The following is a 25,860-nucleotide window of genomic DNA, read 5'->3' on the forward strand; positions in this document are numbered from 1 at the left end:
CTACTGACAATATTTCTTAATCAAAAGGTCAGATTTCCTTTTATCTATAAATAAAAGACTAAGCCTTTGTATCTAAATATCTGAATCTAAAATGATACAAGTTAATTTTTGTTAGAACTCATCTATTCAAGATTTAAGTGATATAAACTAGGACTTTCTCAATTATATGAATAATAGAAATTACAAGGTTTAAAGATGAGATAAATTTCCATTCTGAGAGTACATAAGCAAGGTACTGTGTATTTAAATTGTCAACCTGACATTTGCTTATTTCAAAGAGGATTTGCTTCTTTCATTTAATCTTAACATTTACTAATAAACCATTTTATATCCTATTATGTTTATCAACTTCATAAGTCTTTTAAAGGTAGTTTGTGGGAGACTTAAAAAAATCAGTTATCCACTTCAAAAGGGAAAACTAGTGAATTCTAAGTAAAAAATATGTACAGCCTAGATTTCAAAATTTTCCAGAAACTCATTCATGTATTTCATTTATTTCTGAGTTTCACAGGTTTGCATCATAGTTATTAATCATAAACTAAAGTCTATTGAAAAAACTTTCATAAAGTATTAATACAAGAATAACTTCTAATCATACTATTACCACAAAATTAGTTATATAGTTTCACAGTGATCTTACTGCTTTCTGCACGTTTATTTTGCAAAATTGTTTGCATAATGTGGCAGACCAGATTAATTGTGAAAGTTGTGGGGATATCTGAAAAACACTTATAGAATAAAAAGCAAAGGAAATTATATAAGAATAACATCTAAGGTTCTGACTGAGAAAATGTTTATATTTACTATAAACTTATTCAACCTCCTAGTTATGTGTAGGAGCATAAAAGACATTTGGGCTTATAAACTTACATGTGTTTTAAAAAGTTAAAAAAATTGTTACAGATTACTTCTGCACCTCCAAGCTTCATAACGAATATGATCTATTGATGTAATCTTACCTTAAAACCATTCTTGTCAAAAGGTCTTTCAAATAATAATATTAATACTAAACAGTCTTTTAGATAAAAGCAGGTGAATTTACTTAGAAGAATCTAAAATTAACAGCTTAAAAAACCCATAAAAACATAATAATCACAATTCACTTTAGCAGGAATACACTATGGATAATAAATTGTCATAATATAACCAGCAGTGTTCAGAAAGCTTTAGCATAATGATCTGAGGACAGGCCTTGAATCTGGGAACATCCACATTCTCATCTTAACAGATTCGAAGTGTTTTTATGTTATTAGCCAAGATGTAAAACCCCTTTGGTCTTCGGTATATTAATAGATAGAAATGGACAAGTAGAGGTATTCGTACATCAATTACTTAAATTTGAACATAATCTTTGCATTAATTTTGAAGTTGTTACAATACAGTTTCCAATATGGAACATTTCAGTAAGGACATTCAGAATTCACCAATCTGGGTAAATTAATGCTTATGGTGTATGTATGGTATAATGACATCACCCAAGTATGTACAATGATATTGCCCCCCTCCTCCTTGCCCATCTGGATGTGAAAATGTAGGATGGCTCAAAAATCCTTCTTATCCTAGACAAATCTCCCTGTGCTCCTGGGTGAAAGTTGTCAGCTCTGGACAGTAGCCAAGACATGACTAGGAGGGAAGCCAGAAGAGAGGAAAGCCAGTGTCCAGGAGTTTTAAGAGTTTGCTGGCAATCTCAAATAGCATTGTATTAAGTTACATAAAGAGCTCTTAAAGTTTTCTGTTGCAACATAATTTAATTAATCATTTAAATTTAAAATTCGTCAAATGGTGTTGCAAATAAGCAAAGCAAATCAGATTGTCCAGTCTTCTACCTTTGTATTTCAATTTTAATTTCAAAAAAAACCTTCAGAGCATTTGTTTTGACTGTTTTCTGTTTGGTTTCATAAAATGTTTCTTGTTTGCCATTATAGAATGGTAATACATTTTTTATTAGGATACAACGAATCTGTTAAATGGATTTTAAATTAAGGAAGATTAATTTAATGCTCCCTTTCAATTCAAAGTTCTTAAAGTCAAAACTATGAATTTTGTTAAGAGATAAAAATTTAATCACTGCCATTTAAAGCTCCCACAATTTTCTAATAAAAATAGTTCAGATACCTATTTAGAGTTACCAAGTAACAATCAGAATACCTTAAACCCTCAATATTTCTTTATTTTCCCAGACCTAATTATCTCAACAATATAAAAGATGTAATTTGTACCAATACAAATATATTTCCAGAAGAAATTTTAGTAAGAGGATTAAGAAGTGATTAACCAATAACTTAATTATCAAGAAGCTTGAAAGGAATAAACCAATCAACATAAAGCATTTATGCAACGCCTCAAGTAAGAGCAAGTTCTTCAGTTACTCTATACTATTTAAGAAAGACAGCAAAAATAATATGAAAGGAAGAGCTCTCATTTGAGTACGGCACAAATATCAGATTTGGGGCTATAATAGCGTGAAAGCACTATTAAGTTAATGTTAAAGACTTAGAGAAATATTTAAGTTACTTTATGTTTGACCATAATACATGATGTAGTGGGTGTGTGTTGGGAGAGAGCGGGGAGGGGAATCCCCACAATAAAAGCAAGTATGTCATAATCAACAGCTCAATTTATAACAACATTTTCTGAAAAATGACGTGCATAGAACACGAATATAGTAGAACTTAAGACCTTTCTTTGTTACATAATCCAAAAAATAAGCTTGGATCCAAGGATAAATCTGGGGATATTTAATGAGACATTTATTTTTCCATGCTTATTAGGTTTTCCATTCCACAGAAATCAAGACTATGAAATAATAAAATCATTTATACTACATTTATAACTTTTTACAAACTTGCCCCACTTCCTCCAGAATTGTCACTTGCTTCTGTGGATTATATTTTCATTTTATTAAAAATATTTGATAGTGGGAAAATAATTCTGTTCATAATTATGAGATTTAGAATATTTGTAATAAACTGATGAAGGTATTAGATTATATCTTTCCAGATTTAACACTGAACTTAAAGTAAAGGTTAATTTTAGAATACAGAGGAACTTTTGTAAATTAAAAAAATTCTAAATGTAACATTCTCTGCCTAGCATCACATAGTAATATTCACATAGGAAAATTGTAAAACAAACATATTTTGGTTCTTTATCCTAAAGCTCAAAACATATCCATGAAGGGGCTAGTGGCAAATACTCCTAACCTCGATGGTGAAAAAAATTGCTAAGATATCAAAATTTACTACGAATAGATAACAGAGCCACAACTCTTTGTGCTTTCTACATGGTCAAATATTCAATATTCTAAATTTTGATTTGAAAATGGTGGTTCTTTATAATTGAGACTTTTAAAAGAACACATCGTTTTACTTTCATAAATATTGTTTATAATATATTTACACTGGCTTCAAATATTCAAATAAACATACTTTGCAGAACATTTATTTATATTAATTTTGTTTCTTTTTCAGTAAGTTATTCTATAAAACATTAAAAAAACTTACATATTCTGAAAAGTCTCAGAAATGGGATGAACAAAATACTGAAATGAACAGGCTGGACAGAATAACAGTATAATATTCAAAATTAATTATAGGCATTTTTCTTAACTATACGTCTAGTTTCATATTAAGAAATCTACCCACAGAAAAATTTGTGTTTCATGATTAAAAATGTTTTATGGGAAACTTCCTAAATCAGAAATCTTTTTTTAGTACTTTAATACTTGAAACCCTAAAATGCAATTCACAGATGTCCAAAAGCTCACGCCCTGCCTGGAAAAACAATTGCTAATATCCAAATATCAAACAGAGCATCCAGATGATGTTTGTGATGCAGTAGCAGGTTAAAGATACTAAAGTTTAAAATCAGCTTAGAATAATCCCATATTGAATACAAAATTATAGCCTGTCATCAGGAGCAGGTTGACAGAGCCAGGTCCAGATGGGAGACTGGCTGGGAAAAAGGCTGAGGCAGGTGGGAAAATGATGGGAACCTGACGGAAGACAGGACTACTCCCTCTGCTGGCAAGGTCCTCACCTGCTTGAATTTTTAACAAATGACTAGCTTTTCTTTAATTATTTAAGATATTATCAATAAATTATGTAAGGTGCCCCCCTTTCAGTCTGCACACTTTCAAACTCAGGGTGTCTTATTTTCACTAGATCAATTTTGCAAAAATATAAGGATCCAATGTTTCACCAGGAGGTCGAATTATTTATCTTGTAATTTAAGTGCACTATAAACATAAAATATAGCATTATTTTTATAATATAAGGCCTTTAAAAATTAGGAATGCCTGTGAATTATGTTTGTTGATATATATACTTTCTTGAAGAAAAAAAATTCTTGGGCTACAGACTTCACAATCTCTTTCTCAGGCTCTGCATAATGCCCGTAATGAAATAATATAGAAATGAACCATATAAATCAACTATACAGGGAACAAGGAAACAGCATGTCACAGCAAAATAGCATAGATGTACAGCGCCAAACCTATCTGATAATCTAATGATCTGAGTTTACAGATATTATGTACTAATATGTAAGAAATTAAGAACTAATGTTTACACAAAAAATTTGCTAAATTTTACAGAAAAATTATTCAATATTTGATTTTCAATGTAAGTTAATAGCTGCAGCAAAAACATTTAGTAAAAATCTGTTCTAAGATTTTGGCCTACAACCAGAAGCTCCCAGAACAGGAGGGATCAGCTTTTTCACCCACTGTTCTCATCTGAATCCTGGCTTAAAAGCTATTCCAGCTCCCAGCTTTCCAGAAGGCTCCATCCCAGGAATCCTTGCCTGCCATTTGGTTTGCTGAATTTAATCTCTCAGGACTTTCTTACAGTGGCTCTACTATGCTGAACTGGCACTTGCTTCTAGAAGTGAGTTATTATTAAACCTGTAGGTCAATTGTGGCACTAACAACTCTTTGGAAGCTTTCAGCCACAGTGTACAATTTGCTAGTCTAATTAAATATTAATTCTAAGTGTTACATTTTGTGGCTAAGAGCTTTTATTTTCTATCATCAGCCTGGAAGAAAAAGAGGTTACAAGGCTAATTTAATCTCTCTCCTGTCCTTCCCAACATTAAAGATTAACTACATAGGGTGCGAAAACATTATTAAAGAAGCAAGAACTCTTCATATAGCAATAATAATGTAATTAATAGCAAAGGGCTAAAACATAACACTAGGACATAATATCTCACCTGGTACTTAAACAGCTTTAAATTATAATTGTTTACAAGCATGTTTGGTCTCAACATTAAGAAATAAGTATCAGTTATTTCTGATGACGTTAATCTTTCTTTAAGGGAAAGCATGCATCCAAGTATATAAATAGGAAAAACTCAAAACTCATGTTTTCTCACAGGTATTTTTCAGATAGCTTACAATGCCAAAGAAAAAAAGTTTAGTAATTTTATTTGTAAAATAAATGAAAAATTAAATAAAGTTGTACTTGTTTTCTATACATAAAAAGTGATATAGAAGATAGTTTATGATAAAAATAATGTAAAAGATCATTTTCCCTCTTTTTCTCCTACCATATTCATGTAGCTTGAACACACAGGGCCCCCCACTCCCCCTTCTGCTCCCAGAACAGTTGTGTCCATCCTTGGACACTGGGCATTATAAAGACGATGCAGTCCAGTAGCCAAAGATTCCATATGTCCAAACAGATGACTCAATCGCCATACCGTGATGAGACATTTCACTATTTATATCATTGATACATTTGAAAAGTTTGGCCCTAAATAGCCCTTTAGCTAATAACTACTACCATTATAGGAACTACAGAATGAACAACAATATGAACAAGAACATCACAAAGTTATTTTAGAGAAACCAAAAATATTTTAAACCAATTTTTTTTTTTTATGGCTTACTGAACATGCTTTGGTTAGATTAAGTGTAATGAAAGGTTTCTGAATCGTACTTCTGTTTTAAAGATGAAAATGAACCCTAGTGGCAATTTAAAATATATCCTGTTCTTATTCAATATGCATATTTACAAGAAGACAAAGTTATACATATACTACTATGCTCAATATAGGCAGAACTTTATAGACAATTTAGAGTTTGTGTATTAGAGTTTATTTGTGTAAAAAGTTTCAATCATCCTTGTCCAAAAAAGTAAATTAAATATATATGTATAATGCATACAAGCTATGATGTGATTTTAAAAATTAACCAGTTATCAGCATGTGTAGTCTGAAACAGAAAAAAAAAGCTGGAGCTATAAGAATTCAAAGTCTATGGTAGAAGGATTGAAATACAGTTAGACTATTTGTTATTTTAAAGAAAAACAGATTCTGTTTACAACTTACTATACTGACACAAAGTCACTGGAATTTGATAAATATGATATAAAACTGAAACGGGTATACTATAATTTAGTTCATTTTAAAAACTGCTTCTTTTAAAACTCTTAAATATGTAAATTTCTTATAATCAATTTCAGACTAGTTAAGAAGATCTGAAAACATTAAAGGCAGATTCTCAGTTGAGAATATCCTGATTAAGAATTCATAAAAAAATGACACTCTGAATATCTGGCTTTATCCTTTAGTAATTATAGCTATGATCAAGAGATTAATCTGTAATTTTCATCCTTAAATATTCTTCTTAATAAAGTGCATTTAAAAAGATCATTTGAAATAAAGTTATATGACTGAAGGTGGTGTTATGTTCATATCAACAATTAGATAAAAAATATTTTCCAAAATTTTATAGCTGTAAACTCACAAAAGTATATTTTTCTTCACCATGCAATTATTCTTAGTTCTTGTTTTAAGAATAAAAGATTTCACACTGAGACAAATTCACAAGGCCACTGGAGTCCACATTTCATAATCCCATATTAGTGGTTAGTTCTAAAGCGGTCCATTGCTTGACTTAGAGTTTAGCTGCTAAAATACTCAGCATGAACAAAAAAGTTTATGGATGTGAAAAGGTTTGCTCTGAATTTCTCTATATAGAAACATACTGTATCATTCACTTCAGTGGGTTCAAAGCTCTAATACATTAATGTTATAGAAGATTAATTTGAAAACACATCAATTAAAATAATACACTAAATAAAATATCATTCATTTTTCAACAGACATATTTTAACGAGGCCCTTTCTCCCTCCTTTTCATCAGGAAATGAATTTTCCTTGGTATAAGTTAACATGCTAGTAATAGTTTCTTCAATGAGAGAGCTGGGAAAAAATTCTACAGATCAAATTATTACAAAACACTGGGTATGTGATAAAAATTGAATAAGGCTATTAATTCACCAAGCGCCAATGATGACAAATGAAAATATGCTATAGGGTAGTTTCAAATCTGAAATTTGATTGAATAAAGTAAAGCTAAATAGTTTGCCAACTACTGTTCTCTAGACAAGTACATTAAACTCTGGCAATACTTAAAATTATTATACAATGAAAAAACATAATGACATATTCTATGATCCAGAATGTCAAAGGAGTTTTCATTCTTGCATTATTGTACTTCGGGAGAGGTTTATCAAGTTGTTGTTTATATTTAAAAATTCCTTAAAAGTGTAGACTATGACAGCTTGAATAAAGACTAACAATAATAAGTAAATTTTCTTTTTGAAAATTGCTGTGAGAACAGTATAAGATAACTTTCTCCATTTCTAATTTTAATTAGTTTAAGTGTTTACATGTTTAGTTTAAGTGTTGTAATGTAATCTAGTTTAATTAGTTTAAGTGTTTCAATATTTATTTCCTGACAATTTTAAGTAAAAATGCCTTAAAAAATACAAATCAAAAACAACTTGCCACAGATTATACTTAAAAATGCATAAACTAGGGGAAATTTATTTTCTTTTCACTTCATTAATAAAATCATCATAAGGCACAAAACTAAGTTTCTATTTCCAAAAAGAATAAATGTTATTGGTCACTATTTTCTTCAAGCATGCAACTGTTACTGGGAATTGAAAATAAAATTAATTATTTTCAAAAGCCACAAAATGTTTGCATAATTTGGAGGTGGATGACAAATTTTGCCAGTGGTAAGCCAATTCCCATTTATAGACCAACAAATTACTGTTTCATATCTTGCTAGATATGGAAGTCAAACAGTATCCTATTGTAATTGCTTTAAAGCTACCACTTTGCAAAAGAAAAAGATAACTCATTAAAAAGTTTCAAAGGGTACAAAAACATTTCTGTTTTTAACAGTAAAAGGGGGACAAAGCAGCAGAATGTTGAATGTAGCTGAAATATAATAACCTTTAACATGAGTATTTACACCAAAGTTTTTAAAAGTTGCAATATTCTCACAATTACAATAATATGTGGGAAGAGTTTAAAGATAGTGTTTTAGTTCCTTTTCTTAGATGTAACCTTTTCTCTTTTTTTTTCTTTCAATCCACCACAACCTCCTTCACTCAACAACAGAGTTTTGAACAGTTGAGTTGTGAGAATGTGAGCAGCTGCTGTTATTATAACTAAAGGTCTGTCTACTGCTTGAGTCTGAGAGACCACATGTTCGGCTGTCCTCTCATCTTGCCATCCTCACCAATTAACTATTAACATGGAGGGCTGTACACATGCTCTTGGGGGCTCTTTAACAGGCTTCTTGGCGAGTGGAACAACTACACAGCAGGGATCTGGGAACTGAGTAATGCCGGAATATAGGGGAGCCGTCCGTAGTTCTGCTCCTTCTAATGACACTTTACTCCATAGTTCAGCATGTAACAAAGTCTGTATTTAACTTAGCCATTTTCACACACAGTTTTAGTTCAACGTCTTTGGGCAGACACTAAAACTATATTCTAGCAAGAGACAGTATGAGTAATAATATTACTTCACAGGGAAAATTGTTTAAGATTATACATATATATACACTTAAGACATTCATAATATATTTGTTGAACAATTTTAGTGTTTTCTTAACAGATATTTAGAATTTATTTTTATATACTTGTTCCAAAGTATGCTTGCCATTTTTTTTTCTGTGGCATTAAAGAAAATAATCTTTAACCTGAAGGAAATAAAAAATGTCAAGTTCAAAGTTGTGGGACTGAACATAAAACATTTCAAAGGCAAATTAAAAAATAATTATTGTTCATTCTACTTGCAAAAGTCTTATTATAACAATAAGTTAAAATCAGTTTTGAATCTATGTCATTATTTTCCCTATTTTAACTTTTCCCTCTCTTTGCAATTTCCTTAACTATGTGTTCCTTCCCTACAATGAAATTAAACATGGGAAGCATGCCAAAAGTATAATAAAGGGTAACTAATCATTACTATACAAGTCTGACAGAATGCTAATAACTAAAGTAAGAACACCGACTGGCTGGTTTAACAATTCAAGAAATAAGGATATTTTATACAAAATACCTTTAATCTAATGTTAATTTATATAATGCACTCAAAGGTACCACAATTTTATTATCTATACATGCCAACTATATGTATGATAAAATTTTCAAGGATATCCAACCACATTTCTATTTCTGCCCAAAACCACTCTACTATCACACCCAAGCTCAAGTATCAATAAACTCACATATACTACTTTTCTGTTCCATCCTATCTTTTACATTGTTGAAAAAGTTCCATGAGAATAGAAACCTTGTTTGTCTTGTTAGCTACTGTATCCCTATAGGTGCCTAGAACAGTGCCTGCATTGTTAAATAAGTGTATAAGTTAAATTACCCACAGTTATTCAATCACCATTTAAACCCTAACTTACAATCTCCAGAGGTGGCACTGGTCATAGTGGACAGGAAGCTGATGTATAATGTTTAAAGAGTCTTGTTTCAAGATAGTGATGCTACTAATATTTGGATGGCCAACTGACTTTATTTATGCCTCCTGGTTTGTCTCAGGCCTAACCTGTGAGAAGATCCTGTCAGTGTCTTCCATAAAAAGAGGCGGCAGGAGATTTCTATTGCTTTGATAGACTTTTATACCTTATTTTTTGTAGCCTTATCTCTGTTCAAATCCTCAATTTTGGAGATCTGTTTAAGTAATAATAGTGAAGATGACAACTGCTAACATATATTGAATGCCTACTATGTGCCAGCACTGTTTAAGTACATGTTATTACTAATCCTCTTAACTGGATACTTTTTGCTCCATTTTCACAGGTGAAGCTGAGGCTGAAAAAATTAAGACTTGACTAAGACTATGAAACTAGTTGGATCTATCTGCCTCTAAGATCTCAGGCTCTTTCTATCATTGAATGCTACTTTGTGCACAGTTTGTTTCTAAATTTCGACTCTAGTATCTCTGTGGAACAATTAGCATAGCACAGTGGTTAAGATTATGGTAATAGGAGGTAGACTACTTAAGTCTAAATTCTGCCACTCATTAGCTGTGTGATCTTGGGAAAAGATAATGACAGTACCAACCATATGGGGTTATTATGAGAATTAAATGAGTTAAGACTTGAAAAGCATTTTGGACTGCAACTGGCCCATAGTAATCACCATGTAACTTTTTATTAAATAAACTCACAGTGCCCTGGTTATATGTATTCGTACATCTTTGATTACCTTTCCAAGCATACTGCTTGCAATTCTTATTCTCTTTCCTTAGCCAAAGACTGATTTTCCTTGACAGACTTTAAAAGTTATTAAAAGTTTTACCTATTTATATAATGATGGGTTGGAAGAAGTGTATGTTTTATATTTTCTCCTAAACATTTTCATATAAAAACAAATAGATGGTCAGATATCATGTTCAAAGAGCAAGGGAAAATTTATTTGTTTTTTATAACTCAATTGGTATTAGGGCTAGAAGACTACTATATGATAACTTTGCAAAAACTGTCTAGGAATGAGAGATTGAAAATTGGGAAAATTTTAGAAGGCTGTGCAGTTTTTTTTTAAAAAAAGACATTCTCTGTTTTGAGGAATATGTCTTAATTCTTTGTCACACTATATAACTTTATACTCATTACCAAAATCTGACCCTATATTTTGCTATGTCTATTTCAAAGGAGTCTCTTTACTGCTATGTTAAGAAGCATAAATTTAATCTATCTTCCAGTTATACAGGGGCTTAAATATATCTGTAAAGTATCAAAGTTAAAATATTGTTTCAGGTTCAAACATCGAGATCACTACATCATTCACTCATTATTTAGTCAGTGGTCTAGATAGGCTGACTTGAGGTCATCTGATAGTATCTGCTGTTCCCTTAAATGAGGGTACAGGATTCACTGTCACAGACATCCACAATGGGAATCTCTTCCTTAAGTGATAAAGATGATCACCAACAAAATGGCTTTAAAAAAGTGTTTTCCTTTTCCTTCTTTCCGTTTTCTCACAGAGGCCTCATTGGAATAAAATTTAAAGTTACATATATACACATATTTTTTTCATAATTGTTTTTCTTTGCTTTGCAATTAGGCAAAAGGAAGCATATTTATCTTTTTCTCTCTTGTCTAGAATGGAGCTCTTTGTTTAATCTTTTATATGTACTAATTTATCAAATATTTTACACTAATAATTTTCTTTTAAAAATGTAGAATAATTACAATATTAGCCAATAACTTTTTTTTCCTAATAGAAACTTAGTGTCATCAAAGGTAGTTAATAATTCAGGACACATAAGATACAGTGTGACAGAGGGGAAGGAGTTTAAATTTTTGAGTTAACCAGATCTGAGCTTGAATACCAGCTTAAAATATACAACAGATATGGGATATTGGATAATCATTTAACTTTAGTTTAGTTGCCTTTGCAATTGAAATCACAGCTATCTTGCAGGGTTTTTGTGATGATTAGTGAAGCCATATAATCTAATGCTGAGGATGATAAGGTTTGAAGTCAGGTAAGGACACTGGCCTGCTGCTTATTAACTGGGTGACCCTATGGAAACAGAGGTAAAACAACCTGTTTCACAGGGTAGCACTGAAGATTCAAGGACCTAATGCTTGTAAAGTGCTTGGGATGTAGCACATGGCTAATAAATAGTTGTAGTAATAGCATAGTAGTAGTACTATAAGTAGTAGTATTTTCATCAGTATCTGATAAGTCTGTTTCATGTTTATTTATCATAAAAAGCTCACCATGTCTAACCAAACTATTATTTGAGTACTAACTTTATGATAACTTATTAACAACGGAAGCAATACAAGTATGTGTACAATGTCTAGCATGATTAGAGAAAGGAGTTTCCTTATGATATGTCTGCAATTTTAAGCTAATGATAATAATTTAGGTCCAGACACAATGTATAAAAAGTCCTTCAAGGAAAACTGAGTTATCCTCTGCTGACCATTATAAATAAATAAATTCTACTGGCCAAGTAGACCAAATTCACTGCTTTTAAAATTTAATTTAATTTTTTGTAGAAATGGGGACTTGCTGTTACACAGGCTGAACTTCTTGCCTCAAGTGATCCTTCTGCCTCAGCCTCCCAAAGTGCTGGGATTATAGGTGTGAGGCACTGCATCTAGCTAAATTCACTTTTCATTTGTCACACTTTTCAGTCATATTTGCTATATATGCTGTATATAATGAATGTAACTAAATGTCATTTTAATACATTTGCTATTTGCAGGTAGGGTCTAGGTATATTGGAACAGAGACACCAAGATTACGTAACTTTATAATAAAGATTCAAAATTCATTTAATTAACATTTACTGATTATCTAGAAAAAGCCTAGGTACTGTGTTAAGAATTTTAAAACCACGTTTAATATTATGTTATTACCATAAAGCCTATAAAGAAACGTATAAATATCTGGCCCTCCGTCTATGGAGACTACAATGTAGTAGATATATAAGATCATATGAAATCACATGCCTGAGGCAGACAGTATGTACTTAAGTAAACGATACTGATATTAACATATACTTTACATAAAATATTAATTAAAGAAAGAAACTAAAAGCTGTTTCAGAACATGAACTAAAACTGGAAAAAATTCAAATGGAAATACATTGATTCATTAGTAAAAGAAAAAACTATAAAATGTTTAGAAGAAAACATAAGAAAAAGACGTTGGAGAGGGCAAAGACTGTAAAGATTGGAGGTGTGAGGGAGGTAAACCACTAACCACTAAAAAATTTATAAATTGAACTTCATCAATATTGAAAACTTTAGCTCTTCAAAAGACATTGTTAAGAAAATAGAAAAAGCAAGTCATAGATAGGAGGAAAATTATTACCAAGTTGTAGCTAAAATATCAAGGAACTTTACAAATTGATAATGAGACTATCAATAAAAAATGGACAAAAGACAGACAAAAGAAGATATGCAAATGGCCAGAAAGCACATGAAAAGATGGTCAACATCATGAGTTATCATGGAAATGCAAATTAAAACCACGATGTCATACTATATCACCATGAGTTATGAAAAAATAGTTCTGGAAAGTTCTTACCTGGATCAGATGTGTTGGCATTGTGATGATGCAGGCTGAAAGAGAGGTTCTCAGAAGACCACGGAGAACATAGAGGAACTTGGTAAGGCTGTGACTGTTGCTACCATTTTCTGCACAGCAAATATCATCTCCCCATAAAGGTGAGCCAAGATTCTGAATTCCTATTCTTAAAACGTTTCTTTGTTTTTTCTAAAAGAAAGTGGGAAAAAAGCAAACATATAAAGTTTTGTTAATCAATAGAATACTACTTTTATCTGTCAGTTCTTATCTTTATTTATAACATCAGGGAGATAATGTCAATAGATGTGTTAAAAATTTTTATGTACTATTAGTACATTAAGCAATATAAATGAAACTGTTTTGATCACAAGATTATAAAAAATAACATTTTTTTAACTTTTGAAAAATCTGAACAGTATCATACACCTTAAGCTTTAAATTGTATCTAAATTTTAACAGCCACAACTCTAAGAATTATACTTAATGCACTTAAAATATTTAATAAAACAGATAATAATGAAATATTAACTAGAATGCTTGCAAACCCCTTGTCAGTATTAGAAAATTCTGTCTTTCAGTAAACTATAAATTGTACAATATTTCTCATTTAATTTTATCCTACCTACTGCCTGATCTTTTCTTTGAAAAAAACTTTAAAGATACATGACTTTTTGGTTTTATATTTTACATTTGCCTCTGGTTTTTCTTCTTGAAGCTGCTCTTAAAATAATAATTTAAGTTCAACACTTTTCATAAAATTTAACAGGTGAACATTTAGAACTTGAGCCTACTGACATTAAGGTCACAATAAGTGACTATATTTCTTGGGAAAAGAACATTTAAAAACTATTAATGAAACTGTGAATAAATCACTGTGAATAAACGTTTAACAACAGATGTGTTTATAATAAATTCTATTGTTTGGGTTATTCTAACTAAGTAAATGTTTTGTAAATACTTTCCTTAAAAATTCAGCAAAATTTCTGATCAAAGGAAGAACGCGTTAACAAAACCTGGCATGTGCAAATAATTGAAAATTCATTATTAGAATTGATGGGAAAAGGAAGATGGCTCTAACTTTTCATGGCTTTAACATAATTTGGAACGCGTGCTGCTTTATATGTGATTCCTGATGAAACAAATTCCTAAAATGTATCACTTGCTATTGCTATAAAATACCCTGATAAAATTTGTTAACCAACTAGTTATTGTCCAACACAATATATCTATTTCCCTGATATTACAAATGAAACTGAATTTGTGTATTCCTTTTTCAAGCAGAATTTATTGATCATGGAAAGTAAGAAAAATGAATAAAACATTGAAATGTTAGAAGACAAAAGTCTAAAGGAACATAAGCTAGTAAATGAATAAGAGAGAATTATAGTCAGGACTGTGTAACTAAGTAGATGGATGATTCCGGACAAGACACACACATTACTTAGGACTTCATTTTCTCTTTCTTTCTTTTCTTTTTTTTTTTTTTGAGATAGTGTCTTTCTCTGTTACCCAGAGTGCAGTGGCCTTACTATAGCTCAGGGTAGTCTCGAACTCCTGGGCTCAAGTGATCTTCCCACTACCGCCTCCAGAGTAGCTGGGACTAGGGGCATGTGCCACCAGATCTAGCTAATTTTTCTTTTATTTTTTTTTGCAGAGACAGGGTCTTGCTATGTTGCCTAGGCTGACCTTGAACTCCTGGACTAAGCAATCCTCCTGCCTCCGCCTCCCAAAGTATTTGGCTTACAGGTGTTAGACACTGCATCCAGCCAGTTTTTTTCATTTTAAAATTAAAAGGAGAGGCCAGGCGCTGTGGTTCACACCTGTAATCCCAGCACATTGGGAGGCTGAGGAGGGCAGATCACCTAACGTCAAGAATTTGAGACCAGTCTGGCCAACATAGTGAAACCCTGTCTCTACTAAAAATACAAACATTAGTCAGGTGTGGTGGTGTGCACCTCTATTCCCAGCTATTTGGGAGGCTGAAGGCAGGAGAATTGCTGGAACCTGGGAGGCGGAGGTTGCAGGGAGCTGAGATTGCATCACTGTACTCCAGCCTGGGTGACGGAGTGAGATTCCATTAAAAAAAAATTAAAAGGAGAGAAGATAACATTGTTGCTCTATGATTCAATACAACTGAAGGGATATAATGGCCTGGATAAGACTATAAGAATGAAATTACAAAAAAAAGGATTTTAGAATAAGCGTATTAGAAAAAAACTTCCTGACTCTAAGGACCTAAAATATGATCGCACTATGTAGGCAGTTGGTTCAATATTTTAAATGATTGTGTTAGACTTATGATAGACAACCACCTAAGACACCCTATGTTATCATCCTCAATGGTCCACAAAAATTGTTTTCTTTTTATTTCTGCATTAGTTGAATGAAATGAAGTAATGAGATGTACCAGGGCTTAGGTTAGAAGTATAAATACATTTCTGGTGAATTAGTGTAAGATATCTGTAAAATATGATGGGTTATTCTTTTTTCTTTATTATTTAAAACCTCAGAATTTAAGTAAAATGGCAAGAATGTAAAGTTCATTTTGCTATCTCTAAATTTGTTATCTCATGATAATAAACAAGTTAAGATTCCCAACAGAAAGAGCATTCTAGAAAAAGGGAGAGAAACATACAAAAAAAAAAAAAATCTAGATATTAGAATGAAACATGAAGGTAAAACGAGAGCAGGATAATATCGTTTTCTCTGTCAACATTTCAGAAACTAAAGATCAACAGTATTTTAACCCACTGTCTCATTACCTATTATTGTATTAAAAAGTACCAGATAAAAGTTTATAACAAAAATGCTGTTAGGCATGAAATTAGGAAAACTACAGAGGTTTAATGATTCTGACAGATACACTGATGTATGTATATCAAGTGAATGAAAATATTAAGCCAAAAAATGAATGAGGGATAAGATATTTAAGTGAGGTTGGTACCCAGCACAACAGAATATAATTGAGCATAATACTTCATTTATATTTTAAAAAATATAATGGTAATTGCAAAAACAAAGGCTGAATTATAAATCTCTTGTGTCCTTTAGGATATGCAATTCCTTTGCTATGCCATATAATAATGGGGCATACTGTGTGGCATAAGATTTAACCTTGAACCTTGTCAGCTGTACAATAAATAGTTTTATTCCTATGAGAACATCCAAAATATTTAATCTGGTATTCTAAGTAAAATCCATGTCAAATTTCATTTTTATCATATATTTCTAAGATATTTAAAAATAACAACTTAAATGAAATTATGAGCACAATTTGTAAATGTCTGCACTCTAATTATTTTTATAGATTAGCTACACTACTTTACTTACTACCAAGGCTAATTATAAGGTAGTATACAATATTCTGTATTTCTATATGTTGTCTCAAATTAGTTGTTTATTTGAAAACATAATGTTTGAAAAAGATAAAACTTTTCTTTTAAAACATAAGATTTATTTCAATGTCAGAACATTATTCTTGACTTAGGAATAATATTCTTTGAAGTAGTGCCTTGTAGGTGTATTTCTGTGGCTTCTAGAACTCATCTAAAGTTTCTGAGACAGATACACAGACTAACAAGTAATTTAGCAAACACTACAATTAATTTAAAGAAGAAAATTCATTATATTTTAGTTGCAATAAAATTGTAAGTATAATTCTATAATAATGTATTGGTATTGGTATATTTTAATTTAAAAACAGTTTTGGTATTCACCATATGAATGTCTACCTGAATGCTGTTTAATCTTCATAAAAGTCAGTAATTCTAGAATTTCTGGTTCAGAAAGCCAAACCAGCTCCAGTTTGTTGTCTATCAATTTTTGTGGGGAAAAAAAAAATTGTTTCTTGAAAATAGTGGTGTTTTCACAGTCGAATAAACAACTAAGAGAACAAATGTTTTATTCTATTCCTATACTAGCTTACTTAGTAAGGATTTTTAAGATGTATCTCTGTGTGTGTGTGTGTATTCCTTTTGCTATTACCTTTGCTTTTGGGATTCTATAAAATTTCTTACTCTCAGAAGATATGTCATCATCCTGCAAGAGCAGCAGCTCTGCACACTGTACCATAGGAACTGTTATGACATGCCTGTTTCCATAGTTACCACAGCAAGTCGGGAGAGGTGTCTGTCAGGGACCAATTTACCTCTCCAGACAAGCACTGGCACCAAAGAAAAGACACAGTACCCACCAATATTAGGTAGGGCCAAAAATGGAGCAACACTGAGCAAAATAAAATTGTATTAAATACTAAAGGCTGTCACAAAAATTATGACATACATGAAAAGCCACCTATAAATAAATGTCTGTACTTTATCATACACACATAAGTATTTTCAACCTGCAATTAAACTGACAATCAAAGCAAATTGAAAAATAATTTATTTTGCATAGAAAAACTGTTAAATATAATAATAAAGTTTACAAGAATATTTAAAAATCCATGAATTAAGCACAAATGTAGCTGATGATGTCAAAAATAAGACTTTCAGTTTCTCTGTCTTCAATAAAATAATGGTGCTTTAGAAAGACTTCTGCTAAAATAATACAAATGTAATGCAAATCATTTAGTAGCAAAAGCAATTAAAATCACTGTGGAATAATTCTGAAAGGCACGATATGTAGAAATAAAATCTTTCACATTTTGTTTAAGTTAAACTAACCAGAACATCTTTATTAGTGGAAATTTGGAGGAAGTTTTAAAAATTAGAGCTACAGAGAAATTGTCGTTATAAGATACTTAATATGGCAAATAACGTATTTTTTAATTCAATAAAACAAAGCATAATGTAATAAAATCTTAAGACAATTCTTACTCATAAGGTAATTTGAAATTAAGGTCGAATGACAGAAACAGGAACAATTTAAATAGAAAAGTACAAACCTTGCAGATTTAAAAGTAATTTTCAAAATGCAGCTACTTAATCCTAAATGCTACAAATGCATATTTAAAAATGATGTTGATAAAGCATGTGTATGTCTTATGTGCCTCCACTGAGAACTTAGCTGAAACTCTAAATACACAGTAATAGTCAAACTAAAGCTGCTTGTGCTCTGCTTATTTACATGTACTGTGCTTGAAAACAGCTTGTTCACTGTATATTATTCTAAAACTTCTGGGTTGCCACCCCTAAAGAATTTGAAAACAGCATTATATAAATAATTATAAAAGACTTTGAAGCTATTTTAATACCTGAGGATTGGATCCATCAAATCCTTCCTCGGAAATAATGTTCTGGATAAACTGAAGCAGCTTTATGTAGCCAGGGGTCAAAGAACTGTTGGTAAAAGAAGTGGTTCAAATACATAAATGGGTTATTAGACAGAAGTACAAAATCTATGCTAAAACATTAAGTAAATAATTAAAAGGCATACATTTATTAGATTACTTAAGAATGTCAAAATAGTATTATATAATCCTAAAATATAAAGTCAGTACATACAAGGAATAAGTTACAATGCTTTATAATAACTTGCTCAATGTTCCTGACATCATGGGGAGATAAAAACCTGTGGAGACTAAGATGACTTAATTATGTCAGGCTTAGTTACCTCCAAGAAAATTAATGATTTAATGAAGCAACCTAAAAGATGAAGCCACTATAGATTTTCAGGAGTAATCATACATAATTAACACATAGTTAATGAACTGCTATGCCAAGTACACCTGAATCAATGTCCTGATCACCTGAGCTTCCATCTTCCATCAAAGTTAATTTTCTTAGAACTTCTAAAATAATAGTAATTTTAAAAGTTGATTTTTTTCAGACACATGAAGAAAAGTGAGTATAATCTTCACTTCCTTTGTTAAAAGAAGGCAATAAATGGATGAATTTAAGAAGAAAACCAAATTTATTTCCCATATAAATACTAGCATTAATGTTATTGTTTTAAAATATTTTACAAATGCTACGAAATATCTCAAAGAATCTTTAGTAAGCATGAGGAAAATCTGCTTTACATTATCTGAAGTTAAGATTCTGCATAATGGACAATCTGTGTGCTATGACTGAACATTAATGTCATGATAATGTCATGAGCATAGCAATTCCATAGACATTGAAGTGCCTAATGTTGTAAAAGCTGTGGGTGACCTTAAAATTACACAAGTATTTGCTTTACTGTGATCCTAAGTAAACAATCACATAGGCAGAAGAAATATCCTAAAGAAAGAATGAAATCTAATTTGAAGCATGAATGCAGCAGTAAAGAATATAAAATGTTAGGAAATATAGCAGACTCCTTAGTGTGCAAAATCAATGGTAGGTGGTTCAGGAAAAATATCTGTACATCTCTGTAAACATGTAATTGAACAGCCACAATAAACCCAAAAGTGTCTATCTTGCAAAAACAAAACAAACAAAAAAAATGCTGTTGTGTACAAAACAAATACAGCTCCAGATAATGAAGAATTTGGTAGTTTGGCTATTTCTCATACAGTTATTTCTCCATTTTCAGTGAAAATGTTGTAGATTACATAGATATATTTTTTTTCACGAGTGTGGAAATATGTGTAAAAATAATATTCTGTAAGGGCAATTTTATGACTATTTCATATCTTAACACACATTTGTCCCAGCTAGATCAACCTTTCAGAACACAGTGCTGCTGTCTGAATGCAGTAGATTCAATTCTAATCTGGATCAATTTGCTTTGCACAAGGGGTAAAATCTGCAAGCTTTCAGATTATGAAATGAATTCCAGCCAACCATCTGATGAATGTCACTATGGGTTATAGGAGAGTGGATCAAAAATATAGCCAATGCATTTTAATCCACTAATAATAATTCTACCCCAAACCATTATTATTTCATATAGTAATAATAGGGGATCATGCAATATTCATCTTTCTGTGTTGGGCTTATTTCATTTACCACAATGTCCTTCTTATTTCATTTACCATAATGTCCTTCTGTTTCATCCATGTTGTCACAAATGACAAGATTTCTGTTTGAAGGCTAAAAGTCCATTGTGTGTGTGTAGACCACATTTTCTTTATTCATTTATCCCTTGATGAACACTTATGTTGATTCCATATGTTGATTATTGTGAATAATGGTACAGTAAACATGGGAGTATAAATATGTCTTCAACATACCGATTTTATTTCCTTTACATATACAGTCATGCGCTGCATAGGGACGTTTTGGTCAATGATGGACCACGTATACAATGATTGTCCCATAAGATTAGAATAGAATTGAAAAATTCCCATCATCTAGTGATGTTGTAGCCATATTACTCACATGTTTATGGTGATGCTGGTATAAACAAACTTGTCCTAAAAAGTACAGCACATATAATTATGTATGGTACATAATAACAACAAATGACAATTTTACTGGCTTATGTATTTACTATACTATACTTTTTGTTAGAGTATACTCCTTTTATTTATTGAAAAAAAAAAAGCTAACTATAAGACTCAGGCAGGACCTTCAGGAGGTATTCCAGAAGAAGGCATTGTTATCACAAGAGATGACAGCTGTGTGTGTGTTACTGTCCCTGAAGACCTTCCAGTGGGAAAAGATGTGGAGGTAGAAGATAGTGATATTGATAATCATGACCCCACACAGGCCTAGAGTAATGTGCATGCTTGTGTCTCAGTTTTTAACAAAAAAATTTTACAAGTAAAAAAATTAAAAATAGCAAATAGAATAAGAATATAAAGAAACAATATTTTAGAATTGTGCAAAGCGTGTTTTAAGCTGTTATTACAAGAGTCAAAAACTCATTTAAAATGCAAAAGTTTATCAATTAAAAATGTTACAGAAGCTAAGGTGAATTCTTATTGAAGAAAGGAAAATATTTTTAATAAATTTAGTGCAGCCTAAGTGTACAGTGTTATAAAGTCTACAGTAGTATGCTTTAGTATATTAGGCCTTCACGTTCACTTACCACTCCTTAACTGACTCACCCAGAGCAACTTCCAGTCCTGTAAGCTCCATTCTTGGTAAATGCCTTATACAGGTGTACCCCTTTTTATCTTTTAGACTATTATTTACTGAACCTTTTCTAAGTTTAGAAACACAAATAACTGTATTAAAATAGCCTATTCAGTCCAGTAACATGCTGCACAAGTTTGTAGGCTAGGCCCAAGAGAGTACTATAGAGCCTAGGTATGTAGACTGTACCATGTAGGTTTGTGTAATTACTCTCTATGATGTTTGCACAATGATGAAATTGCCCAATAATGTATTTCTCAGAATATATTTCCATTCATAAGTGTCAAATGACTGAATGCTCAGAACTGGGGTTGCTGGATATGCTGGTTCTCTTTTTGATTTTTTAAGGAACCTCTATACTATTTTCTACAATGGCTGTTCTAATTTATATTTCCACCAACAGTATACAAGGGTTCCTTTTTCTCCAAATCATCTCCAACACTTCTGTCTTTTTGATAACAGTCATTCTAACAGGTGTGAGGTGAAACTTCATTGTGTTTTTAATGTACATTTCCCTGATGATGAATAATGTTGAGCACTTTTTCATATACGTATTGGTCATCTGTATGGTTTCTTTTGAGAAATGTCTATTTTGGTCCTTATCCAATTTTTAAATTGAGTTATTTGTTTTCATGCTATTGTGTTGTTTGAGCTCCTTAATATTTTGAACATGAACCCTTTTACTAGACATATGATTTGCAAATATTTTCCCCCATTCCATAGGTTATTTTTTTACTCTGTTGATTCTTACCATGTTGCACAGAATAGGGCGTTCTTTGATATGAGAATAAAAAGGAAGATGCGAAGCCAATACTTCTTAATTTCTTATTTAACCCTGACAGTTCAATCATCAACAATGCTTAAAATTTTATAAGTAATAAAATAAATTCCTCTAATTAGATTTCTAGAAAAATAAACTATTTGATAACAAATAAAATGGAATAAATCAATAGATTTAGGTATATCAATTGTGAATATTAATTTTTGAATTTATGGGATTAAATCATTTAAAACTGAAATTATTTACATGATATTGATACTAAAATACTAAGTACTGTTAATCTCCATGTTTCTTTGCCAGCAATGTTTATAGTAATATATATGTACACACGCACACACATATCTTTTTGCTGAAAATCAGTATCTTGTATTGTCATCTAAAATTTTGGTTTGTTATTAAAATCCTTTGCTTTTGAGGATGTTTACTCTTGTGTGTGTGTTTAGTAGTGTAGGCACTGATAAAACAGGAGTTGGCAAGAAGTAAACCCAGTTAAAAAGATCCTGGCTTCTTTACTAATGTTTCCAAACATTCAACAAAGATTACGTTATCAAAGTATTTAAAACATGCTTCAAAAGTGGCACATTTCTAATCATTTTGTGATCACATTATATGAATTTATATACTATTTTGCCTGATTTTCTTGTATTTTCAAAAACTTTTATATTACAATGATGTATTTTGAGATTCTACAATGTGCCTTTAAAACTATTAGCTATACAAAGAACATAAAAACAATTACTAGAACTTTACTTTTTACCTTTAAAATATCAAACATTTAATATTTTCTTTAGTTAAAAAAGTAAAATTGTTCCATGTGCATTATTCATGCTTTTCTGCTAATATTACCATGCAGTTTAGCAAGAATTTATTTCTTTATACTAATATATAAACATGGATAAAAGGGGCCAAATGACACAAATGTAAACCTGTTTTCTGATAACAAAGTTTAATATTTTTTAGAGATGATAGAAAAAAATGAAACTCATGCTTATCAATATTCTATCCCCCATCTCTAATTTTCCTCAAGAAGTCTAAAGCACATTTGCATCACATAATTTTAATTCCTATCAACAAATTGCATTGGTTTTGCTGTGAAAAGTAATGTTGTCATTCACTCTCATTAAGAAAGATAAAAACATTAGCTGTAAGAAAAAGAATCAGATGTAGTATTCTACAAAAGAAATCAAGCACAGGTCGATGATAAATAACAGATAAAAACTACAGTTTTGGAAACAAACAAAGGAATGCTTAGCAAAAGTCTTCAAAGAAACACTTAAAAATCTTTTAATAATTAAGAAAAAAAAAAGTCACTTCAACTGAGGGGTTTAATAAAAAAATATTTAAATATGAGTAAATAACAATATACAACACTGCCACCACCAACAAAAAACCTTGGGTAACAGGAGACAAGATTTTATCAGTGAAAAGGTAAGTTACAAAAATAAGATCATGTACATGTGATATTAAAATAACTTGTTGATAAGTGAAAAATCTATACATAGATAACAGGCTCTTAGGTTGATTTTCAATAGGACTACCTGATTTTAACTATGTCATCTGATAAAGTGTCTGGTACATAGTAAATAATCAAAACACTTTTGTATCACAGTCACCACATTTGCTGAATAGAATAACCTTGTGAGGTTAAGTATAGTCATTCTCCCCATTTTATGGTTGAGATTTTAAGACCATTTTGAGGCTAAGTAATTTGCCCAAGGCTGTACCACAATTAAGAGACACAAATGGTACTTAAAACTCAAAGTTTAAAAAACTCAAATTACCTGCTCTTTTGGCTATGCTAAGATAAAGTCCCAGATGGCGATCTAGATTCAATGAAAAGCCTGTGGTAATGTGGCCTAGAGGAGGTCTGAACATGGCTTCATTCAACATAGCCAAATGAAGCATTCAGGTGCATAGTTTTAGGAAGAGATTTCTCTTTTAGTTGCACTGATCGAGGCCTCCACCAAGGCCTTACTTACAAAGCACTTGGTACACGATGAATAAAGAAAACTCAATACTGTGAAGTGTATGCTTACAAATATATAAACTAGATACGAGTATTGTACAGTGGAATGTAGGTTTAAGATGTGGGTTCTAGTTCTACCTGTGTCAACATGTACATGTGTGGTATAAGGTAAATTGTTTAAATTTTCTGTCCTGGTCCTCGAAATTTTCTCATCTGTAAAGCCAAGGGTTGCATTAGATAATCTATGTTGTCCATTCTGACTTTGAAATCATATGGTTCAAAAACGATTTTTCTCATTAAAATCAGTCATTGCCGGGCTTTTAAAAATAAGAACTTCTTGTGTATTTAAATATTGATTTAACTACTTGATAGAAATACTTAGGACAAGAAGCTGTTATCACTCCCAATTAGGATTAATTTAAAGTGAAGATGAAGCATTTTTGACATTATTATGCAAATAAATGAGAAAGTATGATTTGTATTACCAAAATTCTATTTACACATATATGTCATTCATCTATGACGAATAGTGAGATACCCTTGTAAGGCAGTAGGCACAATATTAAGTGTCTCAACTAATTGTATAAAATAGTTTGCTGAGCTAGTTATATTAGCATATAATTTGCATGTGACTATAGAGACTGTGAAGTCTATTCACAAGTAATTTTCAAGTTAAAAATTTCATTACTGTTACCTTGAAGGCTGTCATTTACTGATTTTTCTCCACTGATGATTTGCATCTAAGAATACTGAGTTTGACTATCTTCACCATGGATGTTCAACTAAGAACTTACAAAGTGTAGGAATGTATTAAGCGCACCAAGAAGAACAATGATCAGCAGAAACCTCTGAGCCACAGTTAGGAAAATACTAAGAACTATGAGGATGCACAAATTACATGTAGGGGCTAAGCAATCCATATTCTTACAGGGATACTATTAAGAGGGGTTATGATCCTTCATGAAAAATAACTCAGCTTGACATCACTCTGACTTCCTTTAATTACTGATGTAAACAAGGTTTTAGACTATGTCTCCTACTATGCTTCACTGTTGCTGTCATCTATCCAACTCTGGGTCATGACTCATCTAACACTCTGGCCTTTCAGTTTTTTGATCTCTCTTCCAATGATCTATTCTCCATTCTATTTAAGTTGATCATCCCCATGGTTGTTTCTTAGACCATGTCATTATCAATAACTAGCATACCTCTATAATCTCAATTTCATGCATACCCCTCTACATAACCACTACTTTCTTTCCACCTAGTACCCATATACAATCATTTGACCCTGCTGAGATCTCTATATCATTGTCTACCACACCTTTCACTCACCTGCTTTGATAAGCTCTTTCAATTAATTAACCATCTCGATCCATGGTCAATCCTTATCTTCACTTCCTTGCCCTTCTCTTGCTTTGTCACACTTCCTGCTATTCTGGCTAAACACAACTCTCTGTCTATTCCACACTTGCCTCAGTATAGCTAAAAATGGCCAGAGAAACAGACTGGTATGACTTTAATTTCATGACCACAAACCTCAATAGGCCCTTAAGGCTATTCCCATTATATATATCCTCACTCTCCTAGATGATAATGTCATACTTTCTCTTTTCCTTTTTTAGTTGAAACCTCCAATATCTCTTCCTCCATCTTCATTATCAGTTTATAACCTTTGACTGAGAAAACAGAAGCAGCCAGAAGGTGTCCTACCACTACATTTTCTACCTGCTATGGTTTGAATTCTTGTGTCCCCGCAACACTTATATGTTGAGCGCTAATATGCAACAGTATTAAAAGG

The 25,860-nt window shown here is 31.5% G+C and overlaps 1 protein-coding gene across 4 annotated transcripts in view; it reads right to left on the bottom strand.

Moving 5' to 3' along the window:
• Positions 1-25,860, bottom strand: part of ELP4 (elongator acetyltransferase complex subunit 4) — a 253,137-nt gene that overhangs the window by 129,292 nt on the left and 97,985 nt on the right. For all 4 annotated transcript variants that reach the window (XR_013403958.1, XM_028833542.2, XM_028833541.2 and 1 more), the window contains exons 6-7: positions 18,561-18,645; positions 13,367-13,555 (exon numbers count right to left, since the gene is read on the bottom strand). Coding sequence is in view for 3 of the 4 variants with exons in the window: in XM_028833542.2 (XP_028689375.1) it covers positions 13,367-13,555; positions 18,561-18,645 (274 nt within the window). In the remaining variant the exon portion in view is untranslated. The remainder of the gene's footprint in view (positions 1-13,366; positions 13,556-18,560; positions 18,646-25,860) is intronic.

Source organism: Macaca mulatta, chromosome 14 (genome assembly GCF_049350105.2).
Source record: "Macaca mulatta isolate MMU2019108-1 chromosome 14, T2T-MMU8v2.0, whole genome shotgun sequence".
NCBI lineage: Eukaryota > Metazoa > Chordata > Mammalia > Primates > Cercopithecidae > Macaca > Macaca mulatta.